This window comes from Balaenoptera musculus, chromosome 9, assembly GCF_009873245.2.
Source record: "Balaenoptera musculus isolate JJ_BM4_2016_0621 chromosome 9, mBalMus1.pri.v3, whole genome shotgun sequence".
NCBI lineage: Eukaryota > Metazoa > Chordata > Mammalia > Artiodactyla > Balaenopteridae > Balaenoptera > Balaenoptera musculus.
In genome coordinates, this window is record NC_045793.1 from 37,891,415 (window position 1) to 37,910,864 (window position 19,450).

Below are 19,450 nucleotides of genomic sequence, written 5' to 3' on the forward strand. Positions count from 1 at the left end.
ACTACTCTGTCTAAAACACCCGTCCTTCAAGTTACTTTTTATTCCTCTAGGATGTTTTATTTTTCTTCAAAGCATTGATCACACCCTGAAATCATTTTGTGTATCTATTTGTTTTCTTATTTGCTCTCTGTCTTTTCTACTAGAGTGTCTGTTTGGACATGGCCTTTGTTCATTGTTACATTTCCAGGGCTGGGCACACAGTGGGTACTAGAAGTATTTTTTTGAATTGAATTTTAACTGAAAACATCTAAAAAATGTGATGTCAATTTAGATCCTACCTCAAAAGGTTTCTGTAATGTGGTTAAATAGTTAATGTATAAAAAGCACATGGTAGGGGGCTTCCCTGGTGGCGCAGTGGTTGAGAGTCTGCCTGCCAATGCAGGGGACACGGGTTCGAGCCCTGGTCTGGGAGGATCCCACATGCCGCGGAGCCACTGGGCCCGTGAGCCACAGCTACTGAGCCTGCGCGTCTGGAGCCTGTGCTCCACAACAAGAGAGGCCGCGATGGTGAGAGGCCCGCGCACCGCGATGAAGAGTGGCCCCCGCTTGCCGCAACTAGAGGAAGCCCTCGCACAGAAACGAAGACCCAACACAGCCAAAAATAAATAAATAAATAAATAAATAAATTAAAAAAAAAAAAAAAAGCACATGGTACATGGTACCAGGTAATAGTAGGTACTCAAATATCTACTCAAATCCCTTTTATCTCTTACAGTTCATGAAGGAGTTCCACCCTTTTAGGGTTATGTCTGGCAAATTTAGTCATAGTTTCAGCAAAACTTTATGTAGTGATGAGAAGGAATGATTTCTTTGGGCCCAACCATGTCTCTTTTATCCCTTGAGTCCTTTCTTTCTTTCTCTTGTCCTTTCTTCTCTCTCCACTCAATCTTCCCACCGTGCCATGCAAAAGCAAACAGTGCATTAAAGAAGGATGCAGAAATACTAGTGGGCACTTTTTCAAGCAGCTAAACTATGGCAACTGTCAAGTCCAACCTCACCTGATATAATACAGATATCCTTGTTTGATATCCTTCTTTTGGAAAAACATTACCAGAATTCACCTCAGGAACATTTTTTTTCTCTAAAATTCATTTAACTAAAAACAAAGAACTACAAGAGCCATTATGATTTAGAGAAAAAGAAAATCTATCATTCATCAACTTAATGAGAGGTTTTGAAGCCGTCATTATCTATCAGCTAAATGATGCATAAACTCAGACATGCAGAGATTTACCATAACGTCATTAGAGATAGTTAATTTGGACTCTATAATGTACTTCCCAGAGTCGTCATGAAGTGTCTAAGCTTCATTATGAACATCAAGAATGGCCTCACCATTGCCAACATGATCCTTGTTAGATGGCATTTTTGGTGATGAATTAAATCTTTTATGTATTACGTAGTCTCTCTGGACTTGGACTAATACCCCGATGGGCCATTTGGGGTACTATCATTCTCAACAATACAGGCAAATGTTACTTATCAATAAATGTTTTGAGCCCAAAATGATGAAAAATATCTTTCACTGTCAAACTTCCAAACTCAAAGCATTACTTTGCAGCTTTCTCAGTATTAAGTACAACATGGGGATTTATCTAGGCAATACAGCACTAACCATTTACCATTTGAGAGGAAAATGGAACTCTGTGTTCATTAGAATAGGAAACAAGCGATTTGCAAGTGACAGTGGCTGAGACTTTCCTAGAGTGCTCTGCCTTGGTACAGTTAAATATATGACTTATTACAGGAACAAGACCCAAAGAGAAAAAAAATTTAGTCTCTAATTAAGACACTGTGCCTGCTAGTGAATCATGTTAGGAAAGAAAAGAATACCAGAAAAACAAAGTTTGGAAGGCATGTCAGTAAAGATGTTCAGAACACTTCCTCAAACCTCTGCATCAGTTGGCTTACGATCAATGACACGGTGCAATAAAACATGGAAAAAACTTAACACGTGCTTACACAAGAAATCCATCAGAAACAGAGACAGTGTTTTAAATGTAAATATTAATAACTGCAGTAGAGAGAACTATAACAAAACTGAAAAACAGGTTAAGAGCCTACTTTTGTTACAAATGGCTTTGTGTATTTTAAAAATAAAAAAAATTTAAGTCAAAATGATAATATCATTGTAAAAATAGATCCCTTTAGAAAAATTCAGGGCTTGAAACGTGAGCACTTTAGGAATATGTAGGTGGAGCCTCAGTGATGACGTTACGCAGTCTGCTGCCCTCTGAGGCAGGGGTATTTGAACGTGAAACTGCCTGGGACCTTGTCCCCTTCGCTTCCCCAACTCTCCACTGAACCCTTCTGTCTGTGAGAAAATAAAGCAAGAACTCTAAGTAGATAATCTAGACTATGCAAAAGACCTTTAATATACTTATTTGCAAGTCTGTTAATATTAAAAACTTGATATGAGTAATTAAACATGGAAATTATTTCGCCCAAGAAAGAAAAAGGAATCTATCAATTTGCTGAGCTGAGAAGAGACCAAAAACAGCCTCATGTGCCGACTAGGGATCAGGACACCTTTTATGGCTCTCCCACCTTTTATGACTCTCAGAGTGTATCTTGCCAAGAATATCCTGGATGCTTCCATTACTGCTGGTCTGAAAATTCTGCTTGGAGGTGAGACACTGTGGATGCATGACTCAATGGCTATATAGATCTGCTACAGGAGAGGTTGAAACATTAACTCTGTACACACCATTACAGAGTGTTGAAATTAATGTGCTTACACGTCTGGTTCTCATACCAACCTCTAAATTCCTTGAAAGTAGTGGCTTAAATCAACCACCTGTTCTGTCATATTTTTCTTTCTGTTCCACCAGGGTCTGGTACCTAGAAGTCACTCAAACATTTGTAGAATGTTTGCAGCCAATGAAATTGCTTCTGAAGGGAAGAGGATGTGAGAAATGGATGTGCAGACACCAGTTACTAATACAACAATTCAACCTTTTGCCCACATCCACATACTCATGTCAGCCTTTTCCCTCAGAGGAATAAACAATGAATGTCTCTCTTTTCTTTTCTTTTTCTTTTTTTTAGCTTTTTAAAAACTAAAGTGGGAATTCCCTGGTGGTCCAGTGGTTAGGACTCTGAACTTCCACTGCCGGGGCCCTGGGTTCAATCCCTGGTCGGGGAACTAAGATCACGCAAGCCGCGCAGCGCGGCCAAAAAAGAAAAAAAAAATCTTATTGTTGGCCTCAATGGGAAAGCATATAGAGCTAAGATGGGTAAGGTTGTGGGTTAGAGCCCATAAGGGGCTGATTAAAGTTAGTTTTACCTTGACCTTGGCTCACTTTCTAGTTTGGTGTAAAAGATAATAGGCAAAAGTGTGTATGTGTGTATGTGTGTGTGTGTGTGTGTGTGTGTGTAGATCATTATGAATTTATCACCATTAATTGACCAAAAAACCCAACCCAAAGGATAAGAGGTAGGTACTACTATCATTTCAATTGTAAAAACTGAGGAAAAATTGAAGGAAACTGATACAGAAAGCTCCAGCTACGTGACCCTGGGAAAATTACTCAACTTCTCTGTGCTGTAGTTGCCTAATCTATAAATGAGGATAATGACAAAACCTGTGTCATAAGGATGTGGTTAAGAGTAAAAGACTTAATATAAATACCAAGACAGTACCTGGCACATAGCAGGTACTCAAATGCTGCTAGTTAAAACCAAACCAAAAACTTCTATCGATATTACCCTAAAATGATTTAATTTTCATTTTATATGTTACTGAAGCCTCTACATTCTCTTGAAGCACTTCTCTCAAGCCATGATTCATCCCACATGAAATCTGGGCACTCTGTGGGCAGTACAATCTAGCACACTCATCTAGAGACAGCTGGTCCTCACGGATAATTTCAGTTTTCACAGTCACACTACTTGATGCCCAGGGAATGAAGTAACAAACTTTTCTAAAAGTGACAGCAGAATTTGAGTGAGCAGTTTCTTTGAAGTCTCCTCTAAAAGATAAACACCTCCAGCTATATATACAATGTTCTGCTAGTCCCAAGCTCTTGACTATTAGTTTAAAAGAGCCCCAGAAGGAAGTACTGTTAAATTGTTTCCACAGCTTTCTGCAGTAGCTGAATATTCTTAGACTGAACACTGAAGTCCACCCCCTGTAGGACTGGGCTGGGCCCTGAAGCAGCGTTTGCTCTAGGAATTAACAACTGAGTGATTTCAAGAGAAGACTGAAAGACTCAAAGGGTGCCTTTGCCTTTAGCTAGTTGTAAAACATTTTTAGCTAACCATGGCAACCTCTCAGAGCCAATCTTCAAACACACGCTAATTCCACTTGTTTCTCAAGGGGAATTTTATTTTAATATGCTAAGGATTAGTTAGAACACGAAAAAATTCTATCCTAAACAGCAGAGATTTCCAACATAATTCAGGATATGCTTGTTTCTGTCCAATAGATAAAATGGCTCATTATTATCAATTATGCCTTTCATGGCCAATGGGTGTGGATTAAAATTCTTTCAAATTAAAGAGCAAAAAACAATTTCCATTTGCTTTAGAAAAGTGTCAGAACCAGAACTCCCCATCTTTCTTTTTTTTTTGAGCATTAAAAAAAATTTTTTTTAATTTAATTTTATTTATTTTTCTATACATCAGGTTCTTACTAGTCATCCATTTTATACATATTAGTGTATACATGTCAATCCCAATCTCCCAATTCATCACACCACCAACACCCCCACTCCCCCCGCCGCTTTCCCCCCTTGGTGTCCACACGTTTGTTCTCTATATCTGTGTCTATATTTCTGCCCTGCGAACTGGTTCATCTGTACCATTTTTCTAGGTTCCACATATATGCGTTAATATACGATATTTGTTTTTCTCTTTCTGACTTACTTCACTCTGTATGACAGTCTCTAGATCCATCCACGTCTCTACAAATGACCCAATTTCGTTCCTTTTTATGGCTGAGTAATATTCTATTGTATATATGCACCACATCTTTATCCATTCGTCTGTTGATGGGCATTTAGGTTGCTTCCATGACCTGGCTATTGTAAATAGTGCTGCAATGAACATTGGGGTGCATGTGTCTTTTTGAACTATGGTTTTCTCTGGGTATATGCCCAGTAGTGGGACTGCTGGATCATATGGTAATTCTGATTTTAGTTTTTTAAGGAACCTCCATACTGTTCTCCATAGTGGCTGTATCAATTTACATTCCCACCAACAGTGCAAGAGGGTTCCCTTTTCTCCACACCCTCTCCAGCATTTGTTGTTTGTAGATTTTCTGAGGATGCCCATTCTAACTGGTGTGAGGTGATACCTCATTGTAGTTTTGATTTGCATTTCTCTAATAATTAGTGATGGTGAGCAGCTTTTCATGTGCTTCTTGGCCATCTGTATGTCTTCTTGGGAGAAATGTCTATTTAGGTCTTCTGCCCATTTTTGGATTGGGTTGTTTGTTTTTTTAATATTGAGCCGCATGAGCTGTTTATATATTTTGGAGATTAATCCTTTGTCCGTTGATTCGTTTGCAAATATTTTCTCCCATTCTGAGGGTTGTCTTTTCGTCTTGTTTATGGTTTCCTTTGCTGTGCAAAAGCTTTGAAGTTTCATTAGGTCCCATTTGTTTATTTGTGTCTTTATTTCCATTACTCTAGGCGGTGGATCAAAAAGATCTTGCTGTGATTTATGTCAAAGAGTGTTCTATGTTTTCCTCTAAGAGTTTTATAGGGTCCGGTCTTACATTTAGGTCTCGAATCCATTTTGAGTTTATTTTTGTGTATGGTGTTAGGGAGTGTTCTAATTTCATTCTTTTACATGTAGCTGTCCAGTTTTCCCAGCACCACTTATTGAAGAGACTGTCTTTTCTCCATTGTAGATCCTTGCCTCCTTTGTCATAGATGAGTTGACCATAGGTGCATGGGTTTATCTCTGGGCTTTCTATCTTGTTCCATTGATATATGTTTCTGTTTTTGTGCCAGTACCATATTGTCTTGATTACTGTAGCTTTGTAGTATAGTCTGAAGTCAGGGAGTCTGATTCCTCCAGCTCTGTTTTTTTCCCTCAAGACTGCTTTGGCTATTCGGGGTCTTTTGTGTCTCCATACAAATTTTAAGATTTTTTGTTCTAGTTCCATAAAAAATGCCACTGGTAATTTGATAGGGATTGCATTGAATCTGTAGATTGCTTTGGGTAGTATAGTCATTTTCACAATATTGATTCTTCCAATCCAAGAACATCGTATATCTCTCCATTTGCTGGTATCATCTTTAATTTCCTTCATCAGTGTCTTACAGTTTTCTGTATATAGGTCTTTTGTCTCCCTAGGTAGGTTTATTCCTAGGTGTTTTATTCTTTTTGTTGCAATGGTAAATGGGAGTGTTTCCTTAATTTCACTTTCAGATTTTCATCATTAGTGTATAGGAATGCAAGAGATTTCTGTGCATTGATTTTGTATCCTGCAACTTCACCAAATTCATTGATTAGCTCTAGTAGTTTTCTGGTGGCATCTTTAGGATTCTCTATGTATAGTATCATGTCATCTGCAAACAGTGACAGTTTAACTTTTTCTTTTCCAATTTGTATTCCTTTTATTTCTTTTTCTTCTCTGATTGCCATGGCTAGGACTTCCAGAACTATGTTGAATAACAGTGGTGAGAGTGGACATCCTTGTCTTATTCCTGATCTTAGAGGAAATGCTTTCAGTTTTTCACCATTGAGAATGATGTTTGCTGTGGGTTTGTCATATATGGCCTTTACTATGTTGAGGTAGGTTCCTCTCTGCCCACTTTCTGGAGAGTTTTTATCATAAATGGGTGTTGAATTTTGTTGAAAGCTTTTTCTGCATCTATTGAGATGATCATATGATTTTTATTCTTCAATTTGTTAATATGGTGTATCACATTGATTGATTTGCGTATATTGAAGAATCCTCGCATCCCTGGGATAAATCCCACTTGATCATGGTGTATGATCCTTTCAATGTGTTGTTGGATTCTGTTTGGTAGTATTTTGTTGAGGATTTTTGCATCTATATTCATCAGTGATACTGGTCTGTAATTTTCTTTTTTTGTAGTATCTTTGTCTGGTTTTGGTATCAGGGTGATGGTGGCCTCACAGAATGAGTTTGGGAGTGTTCCTTCCTCTGCATTTTTTTGGAAGAGTTTGAGAAGTATGGGTGTTAGCTCTTCTCTAAATGTTGGATAGAATTCATCTGTGAAGCCATCTGGTCCTGGACTTTTGTTTGTTGGAAGATTTTTAATCACAGTTTCAATTTCATTACTTGTGCCTGGTCTGTTCATATTTTCTATTTCTTCCTGGTTCAGTCTTGGAAGGTTATACCTTTCTAGGAATTTGTCCATTTCTTCCAGGTTGCCCATTTTATTGGCATAGAGTTGCTTGTAGTAGTCTCCTAGGATGCTTTGTATTTCTGCGGTGTCTGTTGTAACTTCTTTTTCATTTCTAATTTTATTGATTTGAGTCCTCTCCCTCCTTTTCTTGATGAGTCTGGCTAATGGTTGATCAATTTTGTTTATCTTCTCAAAGTACGAGCTTTTAGTTTTATTGATCCTTGCTACTGTTTTCTTTGTTTCTATTTCATTTATTTCTACTCTGATCTTTATGATTTCTTTCCTTCTGCTAACTTTGGGTTTTGTTTGTTCTTCTTCCTCAAGTTCCTTTACGTGTAAGGTTAGATTGTTTGAGATTTTTCTTGTTTCTTGAGGTAGGCTTGTATAGCTATAAACTTCTCCCTTAGAACTGCTTTTGTTGCATCCCATAGGTTTTGGATCGTCGTGTTGTCACTGTCATTTGTCTCTAGGTATTTTCTGATTTCCTCTTTGATTTCTTAAGTGATCTCGTGGTTATTTAGTAATGTATTGTTTAGCATCCATGTGTTTGTGTTTTTTATGTTTTTTTTCCCTGTAATTGATTTCTAATCTCAGCGTTGCGGTCAGAAAAGATGCTTGATATGATTTCAATTTTTTAAAATTTACTGAGGCTTGATTTGTGACCCAAGATGTGATGTATCCTGGAGAATGTTCCGTGCGCACTTGAGAAGTAAGTGTAATCTGCTGTTTTTGGATGGAATGTCCTATAAATATCAATTAAATCTATCTGGCCTGTTGTGTCATTTAAAGCTTCTGTTTCCTTATTTATTTTCATTTTGCATGATCTGTCCATTGGTGTAAGTGAGGTGTTAACGTCCCCCATTATTATTGTGTTACCGTCGATTTCCTCTTTTACAGCTGTTAGCAATTGCCTTATGTATTGAGGTGCTCCTATGTTGGGTGCATATATATTTATAATTGTTGTATCTTCTTCTTGGATTGATCCCCTGATCATTATGTAGTGTCCTTCCTTGTCTCTTGTAACATTCTTTATTTTAAAGTCTATTTTATCTGATATGAGTATAGCTACTCCAGCTTTCTTTTGATTTCCATTTGCATGGAATATCTCTTTCCCCTCACTTTCAGTCTGTATGTGTCCTGAGGTCTGAAGCTGGTCTCTTGTAGACAGCATATAGATGGGTCTTGTTTTTGTATCCATTCAGCAAGCCTCTGTCTTTTGGTTGGAGCATTTAATCCATTCACGTTTAAGGCAATTATTGATATGTATGTTCCTATGACCATTTTCTTAATTGTTTTGGGTTTGTTTTTGTAGGTCCTTTTCTTGTCTTGTGTTTCCCACTTAGAGAAGTTCCTTTAGCATTTGTTGTTGAGCTGGTTGGGTGCTGCTGAATTCTCTTAGCTTTTGCTTGTCTGTAAAGCTTTTGATTTCTCCATCGAATCTGAATGAGATCCTTGCCAGGTAGAGTAATCTTGGTTGTAGGTTCTTCCCTTTCATCACTTTAAGTATATCATGCCACTCCCTTATGGCTTGTAGAGTTTCTGCTGAGAAATCAGCTGTTAACCTGATGGGAGTTCCCTTGTATGTTATTTGTCATTTTTCCCTTGCTGCTTTCAATAATTTTTCTTCGTCTTTAATTTTTGCCACTTTGATTACTATGTGTCTCGGTGTGTGTCTCCTTGGGTTTATTCTGTATGGGACTTGCTGCGCTTCCTGGACTTGGGTGGCTATTTCCTTTCCCATGTTAGGGAAGTTTTCGACTATAATCTCTTCAAATATTTTCTCGGGTCCTTTCTCTCTCTCTTCTCCTTCTGGGACCCCTATAATGCGAATGTTGTTGCGTTTAATGTTGTCCCAGAGGTCTCTTAGGCTGTCTTCATTTCTTTTCATTCTTTTTTCTGTATTCTGTTCTGCAGCAGTGAATTCCGCCATTCTGCCTTCCAGGTCACTTATCCTTTCTTCTGCCTCAGTTATTCTGCTATTGATTCCTTCTAGTGTAGTTTTCATTTCAGTTATTGTATTGTTGATCTCTGTTTGTTTGTTCTTTAATTCTTCTAGGTCTTTGTTAAACATTCTTGCATCTTCTCGATCTTTGCCTCCATTCTTTTTCCGAGGTCTTGGATCATCTTCACTATCATTATTCTGAATTCTTTTTCTGGAAGGTTGCCTATCTCCACTTCATTTAGTTGTTTTTCTGGGGTTTTATCTTGTTCCTTCATCTGGTACCTAGCCCTCTGCCTTTTCATCTTGTCTATCTTTCTGTGAATATGGTTTTTGTTCCACAGGCAGGCTGCAGGACTGTAGTTCTTCTTGCTTCTGCTGTCTGCCCTCTGGTGGATGAGGCTATCTAAGAGGCTTGTGCAAGTTTCCTTTTGGGAGGGACTGGTGGTGGGTAGAGCTGATTGTTGCTCTGGTGGGCAGAGCTCAGTAGAAGTTTAATCTGCTTGACTGCTGATGGGTGGGGTTGGGTTCCCTCCTTGTTGGTTGTTTGGCTTGAGGCAATCCAACACTGGAGACTACCTAGGCTCTTTGGTGGGGCTAATGGCAGACTCTGGGAGGGCTCACGCCCAGAACTTCTGCTGCCAGTGTTCTTGTCCCCACGGTGAGCCACAGCCACCCCCCGCCTCTGCAGAAGACCCTCCAACACTAGCAGGTAGGTCTGGTTCAGTCTCCCCTGGGGTCACTGCTCCTTCCCCTGGGTCCCGATGCGCACACTACTTTGTGTGTGACCTCCAAGAATGGAGTCTCTGTTTCCCCCAGTCCTGTTGAAGTCCTGCAATCAAATCCCACTAGCCTTCAAAGTCTGATTCTCTAGGTATTCCTCCTCCTGTTGCCGGACCCCCAGTTGGGAAGCCTGACGTGGGGCTCAGAACCTTCACTTCAGTGGGTGGACTTCTGTGGTATAAGTGTTCTCCAGTCTGTGGGTCACCCACCCAGCAGTTATGGGATTTGATTTTACTGTGATTGCGCCCCTCCTACCGTCTCGTTGTGGCTTCTCCTTTGTCTTTGGATGTATGGCATTTTTTTTGGTGAGTTCCAGTGTCTTCCTGTCAATGATTGTCCAGCAACTAGCTGTGATTCTGGTGTTCTCACAAGAGGGAGTGAGAGCACATCCTTCTACTCTGCCATCTTGGTTCAGGGCCCATCTTTCTTTCAATTCTACTGGAGAATTACTTAACTCCCTCTCTTTTCATGAGTAGTTTTGTTAGGGAACCACTGACTGAAACTGTCCACCCTGGATAGGCACGATAACCACTTGCATGAGTTATTGTACAACAGGAGATCCTGGTAAGGAACGTGGAAGTAACAAGCTACCACCAACTGGAAGAATTTGAGAAAGGTCAAAAGGAGAGAGGAGATGCCAGTCCATATGTCCTACCAACCTCCCAGAATCCTTCTTGCTGGAAACCATCTTGGCTGAGAGATGTGCACGCCACCATGAAGAACCATGAGTCACAATGATTGGTAGAGACAACCCAGAAACTAACTACATCACCATAAAACCTGAGACTGTTAGCCACGTGGCAGAGTACTTCTCCTGGGTTCCCTCTGCTGCTCTCCACCCAGGTGCCTCTTCCCACTAAAGTCTCTTGCTTTGTCAGCACATGTGTCTCCTTGGACAATTCATTTCTGAGTGTTAGATGAGAGCCCAGTCTCGGCCCTGGAACGGGTCCCTCCTCTTGCAACAGTTTCCCTCCTTTGTTATGTATACCTAAAAAAATCAGCAGACTGGGGGCACTCTCCACTCAGTGCGTCAATCAAAACTCCCTTCTTAAATTTCCAAATGCCCCTGTAGAGATGGACATTTGCCTCCAACTGAATACCTCTTCTTAAATAAAAGGGACTGTAATCTACAGAGGCCAGCAAATGGTACTGAGGTTTCTGGCCTAGGAGAGCTTCGAAAGTATTTAAAATCTTTGACATGGTATCCCAATTAGTCCATCCTACTAGTCCAAAAATGAAAGTCCTCTTGCCGAGTGAAATCACTTGGTTTCTCTAAAATTTCCATTAAAAATAAGCTGGCCCAAGAGAATGAAAAAGACAAATTTTTATTATTTATTTATTTATTTGATGGGAAAGGGGAAGATATTTTAATGGGGGAAAAAGGAATCAGTGAAGAGACTGTCCGTAAACATTTATCTAGCATAGCATCTAGCACATCCAGAAGTCAACAATGTTTTTTGAATAGAGTACAGAAATCCCTGTACTCATGGTAATAGACAATCAGTGAGGGGCAATGCATGGCTATCCAGGTATTTATGGTTATTTATTTATTTATTTATTTTATCAAGATCACTGTGAGTTGTAGAGACATGACCTTTTTACTATATAAACATCTGGCAAATGAAAGACAAATCAAGTTACGCTTTGTAAACTAACCATTTTAAAGATAATCATTGCTTGCAAGAATCCCTCAATTACATTTTGATGTTTGTAGATATGCAATCAAATTGTAAATTATGAAGAGAAAAGAAAGCCTTACCAAATAATTGATGACATAAAATCGGTCATATTCTCTGTTCTTAGGATTGATCCTACGATGCTGTTTTTTCCTCATGTGATCTTTAAGTGTATTTTTGTCCCTGAAGGTCTTCTCACAGTACAAGCACTGCAAGCTACAAGAAAGACACAAATGCTGAGATTAAATAAGTCTCTCGGAATAGTTGTTGCAATCGCCCTTTATTACTATTATTATTGGGTCTTATAATTTATTCATTTTAGGTCTCACAGAATCTTCAAATGGGATATGATATCCTTCTGGAATCCCTCTCATTTTATTCATTTGGCTTTAGAGGATGCACGTTGTGGTTTATTTTGTGGTCAGCTAACTTGGCCAACTTGGCTATTTAGTTAAAACTGTGATATAGATAGCAATTATCCAAAAATGATTTTGGTGCTTTACTAATCGAATTACCTATTCTAAAAATGAAAATGTAGGTATGTTCTTCACATAAATATATGATAACTAGCATTGGTTGCCTCCACTGAGTATAACAATTAGTCCATGGTTTGGTATATCCTGTGACCTAATTTGCAGGGTCTGATTCCTAGCTCCAGCTGTGGGACTTGGTCAAGTTACTTGACCCCTCTGTTACCACTCATTTTCTGCTCTCTAACCTGATGATAATACCTACATTTTAGAGAACTTTTACGATAATGTATACATATATGTGCACATAAATTCATAATCATTAGAATAATTCACACAAAATATAAATATATGTATACATGTTTAATTTATTGATATATATACGAATAAAATACCTAGCACATTCATAGCATACAGTAAGTGCTATTTTTACTATCTTATCATTCACATGTACCTTCTGCTAGAATATTTCCACTGACTGGGAATTCATTACCTAATGAGGCAGTAATGACCAGTTTTGAACAGATTACTAACAAAATGTCTTTCTCATACTAAGCTTGACAGTTGATACTGTCTGGATTACCCAACAGTCATTTGAGTTCTACTTTCTGGAGTAACACAGAATAAGTATACATGAAAACACTGAAATTGCAACTGAGCAGGACCCTATGGGGCCTTCCCAGGACACACTCCTCCCACCCTGTCCTCTGCCTACCTCTTGTTTGTAGAAAACAAGCCTCCCCTGAGTCACAAAAGCCTAAGAATTAATGATCAAAAGGATGTGAACGTGTAATGACAAAAATAGCAGTTGGGTCAAGAGAACTTGTAAGAATTTGAATAGTAAATCAGCCATATGGCAGCCACGGAATCTTTAGTTCCTTCCTGAAGTACCTAGATAATAGTGTCTCATGTCGATGCTAAAACCACCACCAAAAGGAAGAAATTAACTACCTGATGACCATGAGCACATAGGCCCCAGACCTACTGGAGCATGAGGACTGATAAAGTTAACCCTTGTAACACTGCCCTGTTACCTTACCATCAACCAGTCAGAGAACTGTGCACAAGCTGATCAAACAACCTGCGACTCCCCTCCCTCACCTTGTCTTTAAAAATGCTTCCCTGAAACCCATCAGGGAGTTCCGGTCTTTTGAGCATGAACCACCTGTTTTCCTTGTATGGCCCTTGCAATAAACCTTTCTCTGCTCTAAACTCTGATATTTTGGTTTGTTTGGCCTCACTGTGTGCTGGGCACATGAACTTGGGTTCGACAACAAAATGACTGAAATCAGTTGTTTCTATTCTGAATTCTTTTTCATCTTTACTAAACACCCTTTCAATTATTTATGCCACAGAAGTAACTATATTCTTTTATAGTAAACAATTTATGGGCAATAAGGTGATTAGGGATATCATTACTGCTAATCTTGCTAGAAAGCACACCTGGTATTATTTTATAAATGAAGGGTCATTCAATAAAAGAGTGAAGAGACTTGTTTTAATGTACTGTTGATACCAGAATTTGAATTCAGAACTTTTTATAATGGGTATTTCTTTCTCAATGTTATTGCTCCAAATGTTGTGGTCTGAGATACCACATTCATTAGTATTATATTAAATGAATAAAACTAGGTTTTGAGAGTAAAAATCTTGGGCCCTTTCCTAGAAAGAAAAGTGGATAGATTTTTGAAAGCCATTTTGGTGATGTAGAGAATTTCCTTCCCTATTTCAACAAGCTAAACTCTAGATACTCAAGGTTGCCAGAATATGACCTTGAGAAAAGTGGCGTGTTATGATATATAAATGTGAATAAATACTAAAAGGTAAAAGAATGCAATCAGTATGTTATGTTTCACATAAAACTGAATAACATCTAGCAATGTGACAATATATTTACTTTACTAAATGTGTAGAAAAATTATAGAGAAAAGTAAAGAAATGATGAATCTGAAATGAAGAATAGTGGTTTCTGGGGGAGATACTAATGAGAAAGGGCACACAGGGAGATTCAAAGGAAATAATAACATTCTCTTTCTTAGGCTGGTTAAGTATATTTTTCATACCCTATATAATAACTTACCTTATAATGGCATATACATTGTTTGGTATATATGACATTTATATCTTAAAACTACTAAAAGGCAATATGATCTACAAAAAATAAGGATTGTCATACAAAATGTGAACTCCTCCAACACGAGAAATGAGAAAATTCCATTTCTTGAGTTACTTCTGACTATTAAATTAATTTGTAAAAATTCACAACAGAATCCAAGATTAAGACAGCTTCAGGTCATGTTTCATAAAAAAGTACTTACTTGTCAAGCTTTTTCTGTAATGTACACAGAAATTCATTGCAGTTTACAATGTTGTCTGGCAACCCAATGTTGAAAGTGTGTTCTCTGGCCATGTGGTTCAAAAGAACAGATCTAGGAAGAAATTTGAGCAATCTGCATTATTTATAACTTATCCAGGAACAAATCAGGTCATGAGTAGTGTTTGTATAATGATAACAACACTAATTAGAAGTACAAGCAAAGGTTAAACACTGAAACACACATCTGGGCTATGAAAGAGTGACATGTTATAAAGTAAGTATGCATATAAACACTATCATATGAAAAGAAAGTCAACAGAAACTGTCGCTGAGGAAGCCCAAATGTTGGACTTGTCAGACAAAGACTTTAAATCAGACAATAAGAATATGTGTAAAGAATTAAGGAAAACCATGTCTAAAGAATCAAAAAAAGGTATGAGAATAATATCTTATAAAAAAGAGGATACTAATAAAAAGACAGAAATTAAAAAAAAAACATACAAATCTGGAGATGAAATGTACAGTAACTGAAATGAAAAATTCACTAGAAGGGCTCAAAAGAAAAATTGAACTGGCAGAACAAAGAATCAGTGAACTTGAAGATCAATTTAGATTTTCTAGTCTGTGGAATAGAAGAAAAAAGAATGAAGAAAAATAAATTGAGCCTCAGACACCATGCCATCTACCAACATCTGTATAATAGGATTCCCAAAAGGCAAAGAAAGATAGGGGAAGAATGAATATTTGAAGAAATAATGGCCAAAAACTTCCCAAATTAGATGGAAAGCATTACTCCAAACAGAAGAAGCCCAATAAACTTCAAGTATAATAAATCAGAGAGACCCATACCAAGAAAAAAAATGAAGATGAAATCAAGACAGGTCCCAGATAACAAAACCTGAGAAAATTCACTGCTAACAGACCTGCCCAACAAGAAACTGAAAGAAGTCCTTTGGGCTAAAATGAAAGGATGCTAGATAGTAACTCAAATATACATAAAGAAGTAAAAATCTCCAGTAAAAGTAATTACACAGTCAAATACAAAAGGCAGTATTAAATGAATTATTGTTTACAAATCTTTTCTTCCCATATCTGATGTAAAAATAACTGCATGAAGTAACAATTTTAAAGACATGTTAATGAGCTTATAATGTATAAAGATGTAGTTTGTATGACAATAGCACAAAGGAGTGAGGAAGGAGCTAGCTACGTTGGAGCAAAGTTTTTGTATACTGTTGAAATTACATTGGTATTAATCTGAACTCAATTGTTTTAAGTTAAAATGTTAGGGGCTTCCCTGGTGGCACAGTGGTTGGGAGTCCGCCTGCCAATGCAGGGGATGTGGGTTTGGGCCGTGGTCCGGGAGAATCCCACATGCCGTGGAGCAGCTAAGCCCGTGCGCCACAACTGCTGGGCCTGTGCTCTAGAGCTTGCGAGCCACAACTACTGAGCCCTTGTGCCACAGCTACTGAGGCCTGCACGCCTAGAGCCCGTGCTCCGCAACAAGAGAGGCCACCGCAATAAGAGGCCTGCACACCACAATGAAGAGTAGCCCCCGCTCGCTGCAACTAGAGAAAGCCCATGCGCAGCAACGAAGGCCCAGTGCAGCCAAAAATAAATTTATAAAAAAATAAATAAATAAATAAATAAAATGTTAATTGTAATCTCCAGTGAATTGTAGTGGATAGTGAATGGGCCCCTAAGAAAATAACTCAAAAAATATAGTAAAAGAAACAAGGGAATAAAAATGGTACACTAGAAAATATCTATTTAACAAAAAAGAATGCAGTAATGGAGGGGAGAAATAAAAAAAAAAAAACTTAAAACATAAAGAAAACAAACAGCAAAATGGTCTAAGTAAATCCCATCTCATCAGTAATTACATTAAACATAAATTAGACACTCCAACCAAAAAGCAGAGATTAGCAGAATGGATTAAAAAACATGATCCAACTATATGCTGTTTACAGGAGACACATTTTAGATTAAGGTTGAAAGAAACAGCTTCATACATTCCAGAGTCAAAAGCGTATAGGAGAGGGGAAATAGATGTAGGGTAGCAAGAATGTACTTATTCTTCTATCCTTATCATTAACCCATATCCTTTGTCTTTCTATTCTTTTTATGTCCCTAGGCTGGGAGGACACAAATATAACCCCAAAACATTGCTAATAAAGTACATAGCTGGAATCAGGCTATATCTTTAATGTTTTATTATAAACTGACCTTTTCATAAACAAGAACTGCAGAAGGAAAGGGGACATTTTATAAAAATGAGATGCTGCTTATCTTTGTCATTGGTTAATTTCTTAAAAATTTCATTTATTAGAGAACAATGACATAATCAATCAAAACTACTGAGGAGTTCACTTAATTCCCACGTCACCCCACTCAACAGAGAATACAGATACAGGTAGAAAAGAACAGGAGGATTATATTAGGCATTATAGGAGCACCAAGATTCAGTAAATTGAAATACCAATATTATCAGAATTTCATATCATATGGACATATATTTCAAATCACATCAGTACCTACATTTATCATAAAAACTTAAGCTGTAGAAAACAAAAATATTTATAGCTTTTTAATACTAGAGATTCCTAATAATAATCACACGTCTCCTCACTAGGTTAATAATAGTTTTAACATAAAATCAGAAATAACATGCTAAAAAGAAGTAGCAATGCTTGGTAAACTTTTTGATAGTGAGGTGGTCCTCACTGCCATCCCCATAAAGCCCTTTGAAACTGACAGGGTTAGAAGCATAATTAGTGACCTTGGCACAGATTTTTCTCTATGCTAACTGATCTATATGAGAATCAAATCTTCATCACTGGTGTTTTCAACATTGATGCTTCATCCAAACCCTTTTCTAAATTCAAACAAATAGCTACCCTCTCCTCTTTAATGTTTTTCAGACAACGATGTCAGTTTGTGCTAGGCTTTTCTTTTTTTTTTAGAAACTAAAGACTGCTTTCTTTCAAGTGGGTGGAAGAATGATATTTTTCTGATTGTCCATTGTATGCTGTCACTGAAACCATTCCCATTTCCTAGAGGTTACAACTTCATGATTTATATTTCAGTGAATGTACATTTGTAAATATTACTGTTGTATAAAAAGAAATTTGTCTGGTCTTTGTCCCTGGTTCCAGGCACTGAGCTTCAAAAATCCTTGGAATTTCTCTATGATAAGATTACCTTTGCTAATGAAGTGACTTGTGGTAGGCCTCTAGAAAGTTTCAGGATGGGGACTGGTTACCAGAAAGACTACAATGTGATCCAAGGGTTGGGACTTAGAGCCACCCTGACCTCCAGAAAGGAGAGAGGGGCAGGAGATTAAGTTCAATAATTAAATCAATCATGCTTACATAATGAAGCATGTAAAAATTCTGGATACCAAGACTCAGTGAAGATTCTTGGTTGGTAAATACACTGATGTGCCAGGAGGATGATATATCCTGATTCTTTGAGGAGAAGGCATAGAAGCTCTGTGTTCAAGACCCATTCAGACCCTGCTCTGTGTCTCTTCATGTAACTGTTCCTGATCTGTATCCTTTATGATAAACACTTTCCTGAGTTTGTGAGCCATTCTAGTGAATTAATGAACCCATGCAAATTATTGGTGGGAAGCCATGAGTTTGTAGCCAGTTGGTCAAAAGTGCAGGTGTCCTGGGGAACCCCTGAACTTGTGGCTGGTGTCTAAAGTGTGGGCAGGCTTGTTGGGGATGATGCCCTTAAACCTGTAGAGTCTGATGCTAACTCTGGGTGGTTAGCACTAGAACTGAATTACAGTACACCAGTTGGTTTTGGGCCAGCTGGGGTTGGTGACAGAATTACCAGTTCCCCATTTTTTTCCCCCTTAGATCTTTATCATTTTTAATGTTCAAAAGTGAAACACCAAAAACTGCTAAAGGATTTTTTTTTTTGTCCACTCGGCTCAGCATTTGGGATCTTAGATCCCCAGCCAGGGATCAAACCTGTGGCCCCTGCAGTAGAAGCACAGAGCCTTAACCACTGGACTGCCAGGGAAGTCCCAGCCAAAGGTTTAGAGTTAACAGGTTAATACAGAAGGGCACGTCTGTTGTAGTTTGCTGCACGTGGTCTTGCCTGTCGGACAATTTAAAAAGCCCTACAACATTAAACACAATTCTATTTCTGGCATTTAAAAAATTTATCCCCCTACTCTGCTTAGAGCAACTACATTCCATCTTTGATGTCTGGTGGATTAAAAAAAAATTACTGTGGATATATAAAAGTGTTCTGAGCCAATCCATAGAACTTAGTCTATACAGCCATTGTGGATGTTCTGATAAGTCTTCAGATGAAAAACAGTAAAATTTAAAGACATACATAATTGCTACCTGTTTCCGAGGAACTCCTCATTGCAAAACATACAACTGCCTTGAAAATTGTTATCATTTCGTTCTTGTTGCTGTTGTTCCAGAATTTCTTTCTGTAAAGTAGAAATACAGATATATGATATTATCTTTAATAAATCCATAGTTAGCTAATGAAAAATGTCATAGTCTGGATGGGAGGAAATTGGGGTAGAAGCATAAAGGAAGTATGTGAACACTGATGATATTTTGAATTTCTCCATTCCTGTCCTTGTACCTAAACTCCAAGTCTATACTGTTAAATGCCAGACAACATACCATTAGGATAGCTATGTAGGAAACTTAAAGTCAATAGGGTCTCACCATCCTTCACTACTCTGTCCTTCCTCCTGTCTTTATTAATCATCTCCCAACCTCACTCTCTTCCAAAAGCAAAAATGTGCTCCTTTCTGTAATTCTCAGTTTAGGTTGTAATCAAGTTCTGATCAATTTTTCACTTGGACTGTCTTTCATATTACTTCTCTCCACCATTCCCAATGCCATCACCCTGAATCCAGTCTTTAATCAGTCATTATGAGATTACTATAAGTAAGTCTCTTA

General features: G+C 38.0%; 1 protein-coding gene across 4 annotated transcripts in view; it reads right to left on the reverse strand.

Annotated features, from left to right (window-relative positions):
* The window catches only part of ZNF277 (zinc finger protein 277), a 115,398-nt gene that overhangs the window by 8,922 nt on the left and 87,026 nt on the right, over window positions 1-19,450 (reverse strand). For all 4 annotated transcript variants that reach the window (XM_036863529.1, XM_036863531.1, XM_036863530.1 and 1 more), the window contains 3 exons: window positions 18,875-18,966; window positions 14,512-14,622; window positions 11,807-11,939 (listed from right to left, as the gene is read on the reverse strand). In XM_036863529.1, coding sequence (XP_036719424.1) covers window positions 11,807-11,939; window positions 14,512-14,622; window positions 18,875-18,966 — 336 coding nt within the window. The remainder of the gene's footprint in view (window positions 1-11,806; window positions 11,940-14,511; window positions 14,623-18,874; window positions 18,967-19,450) is intronic.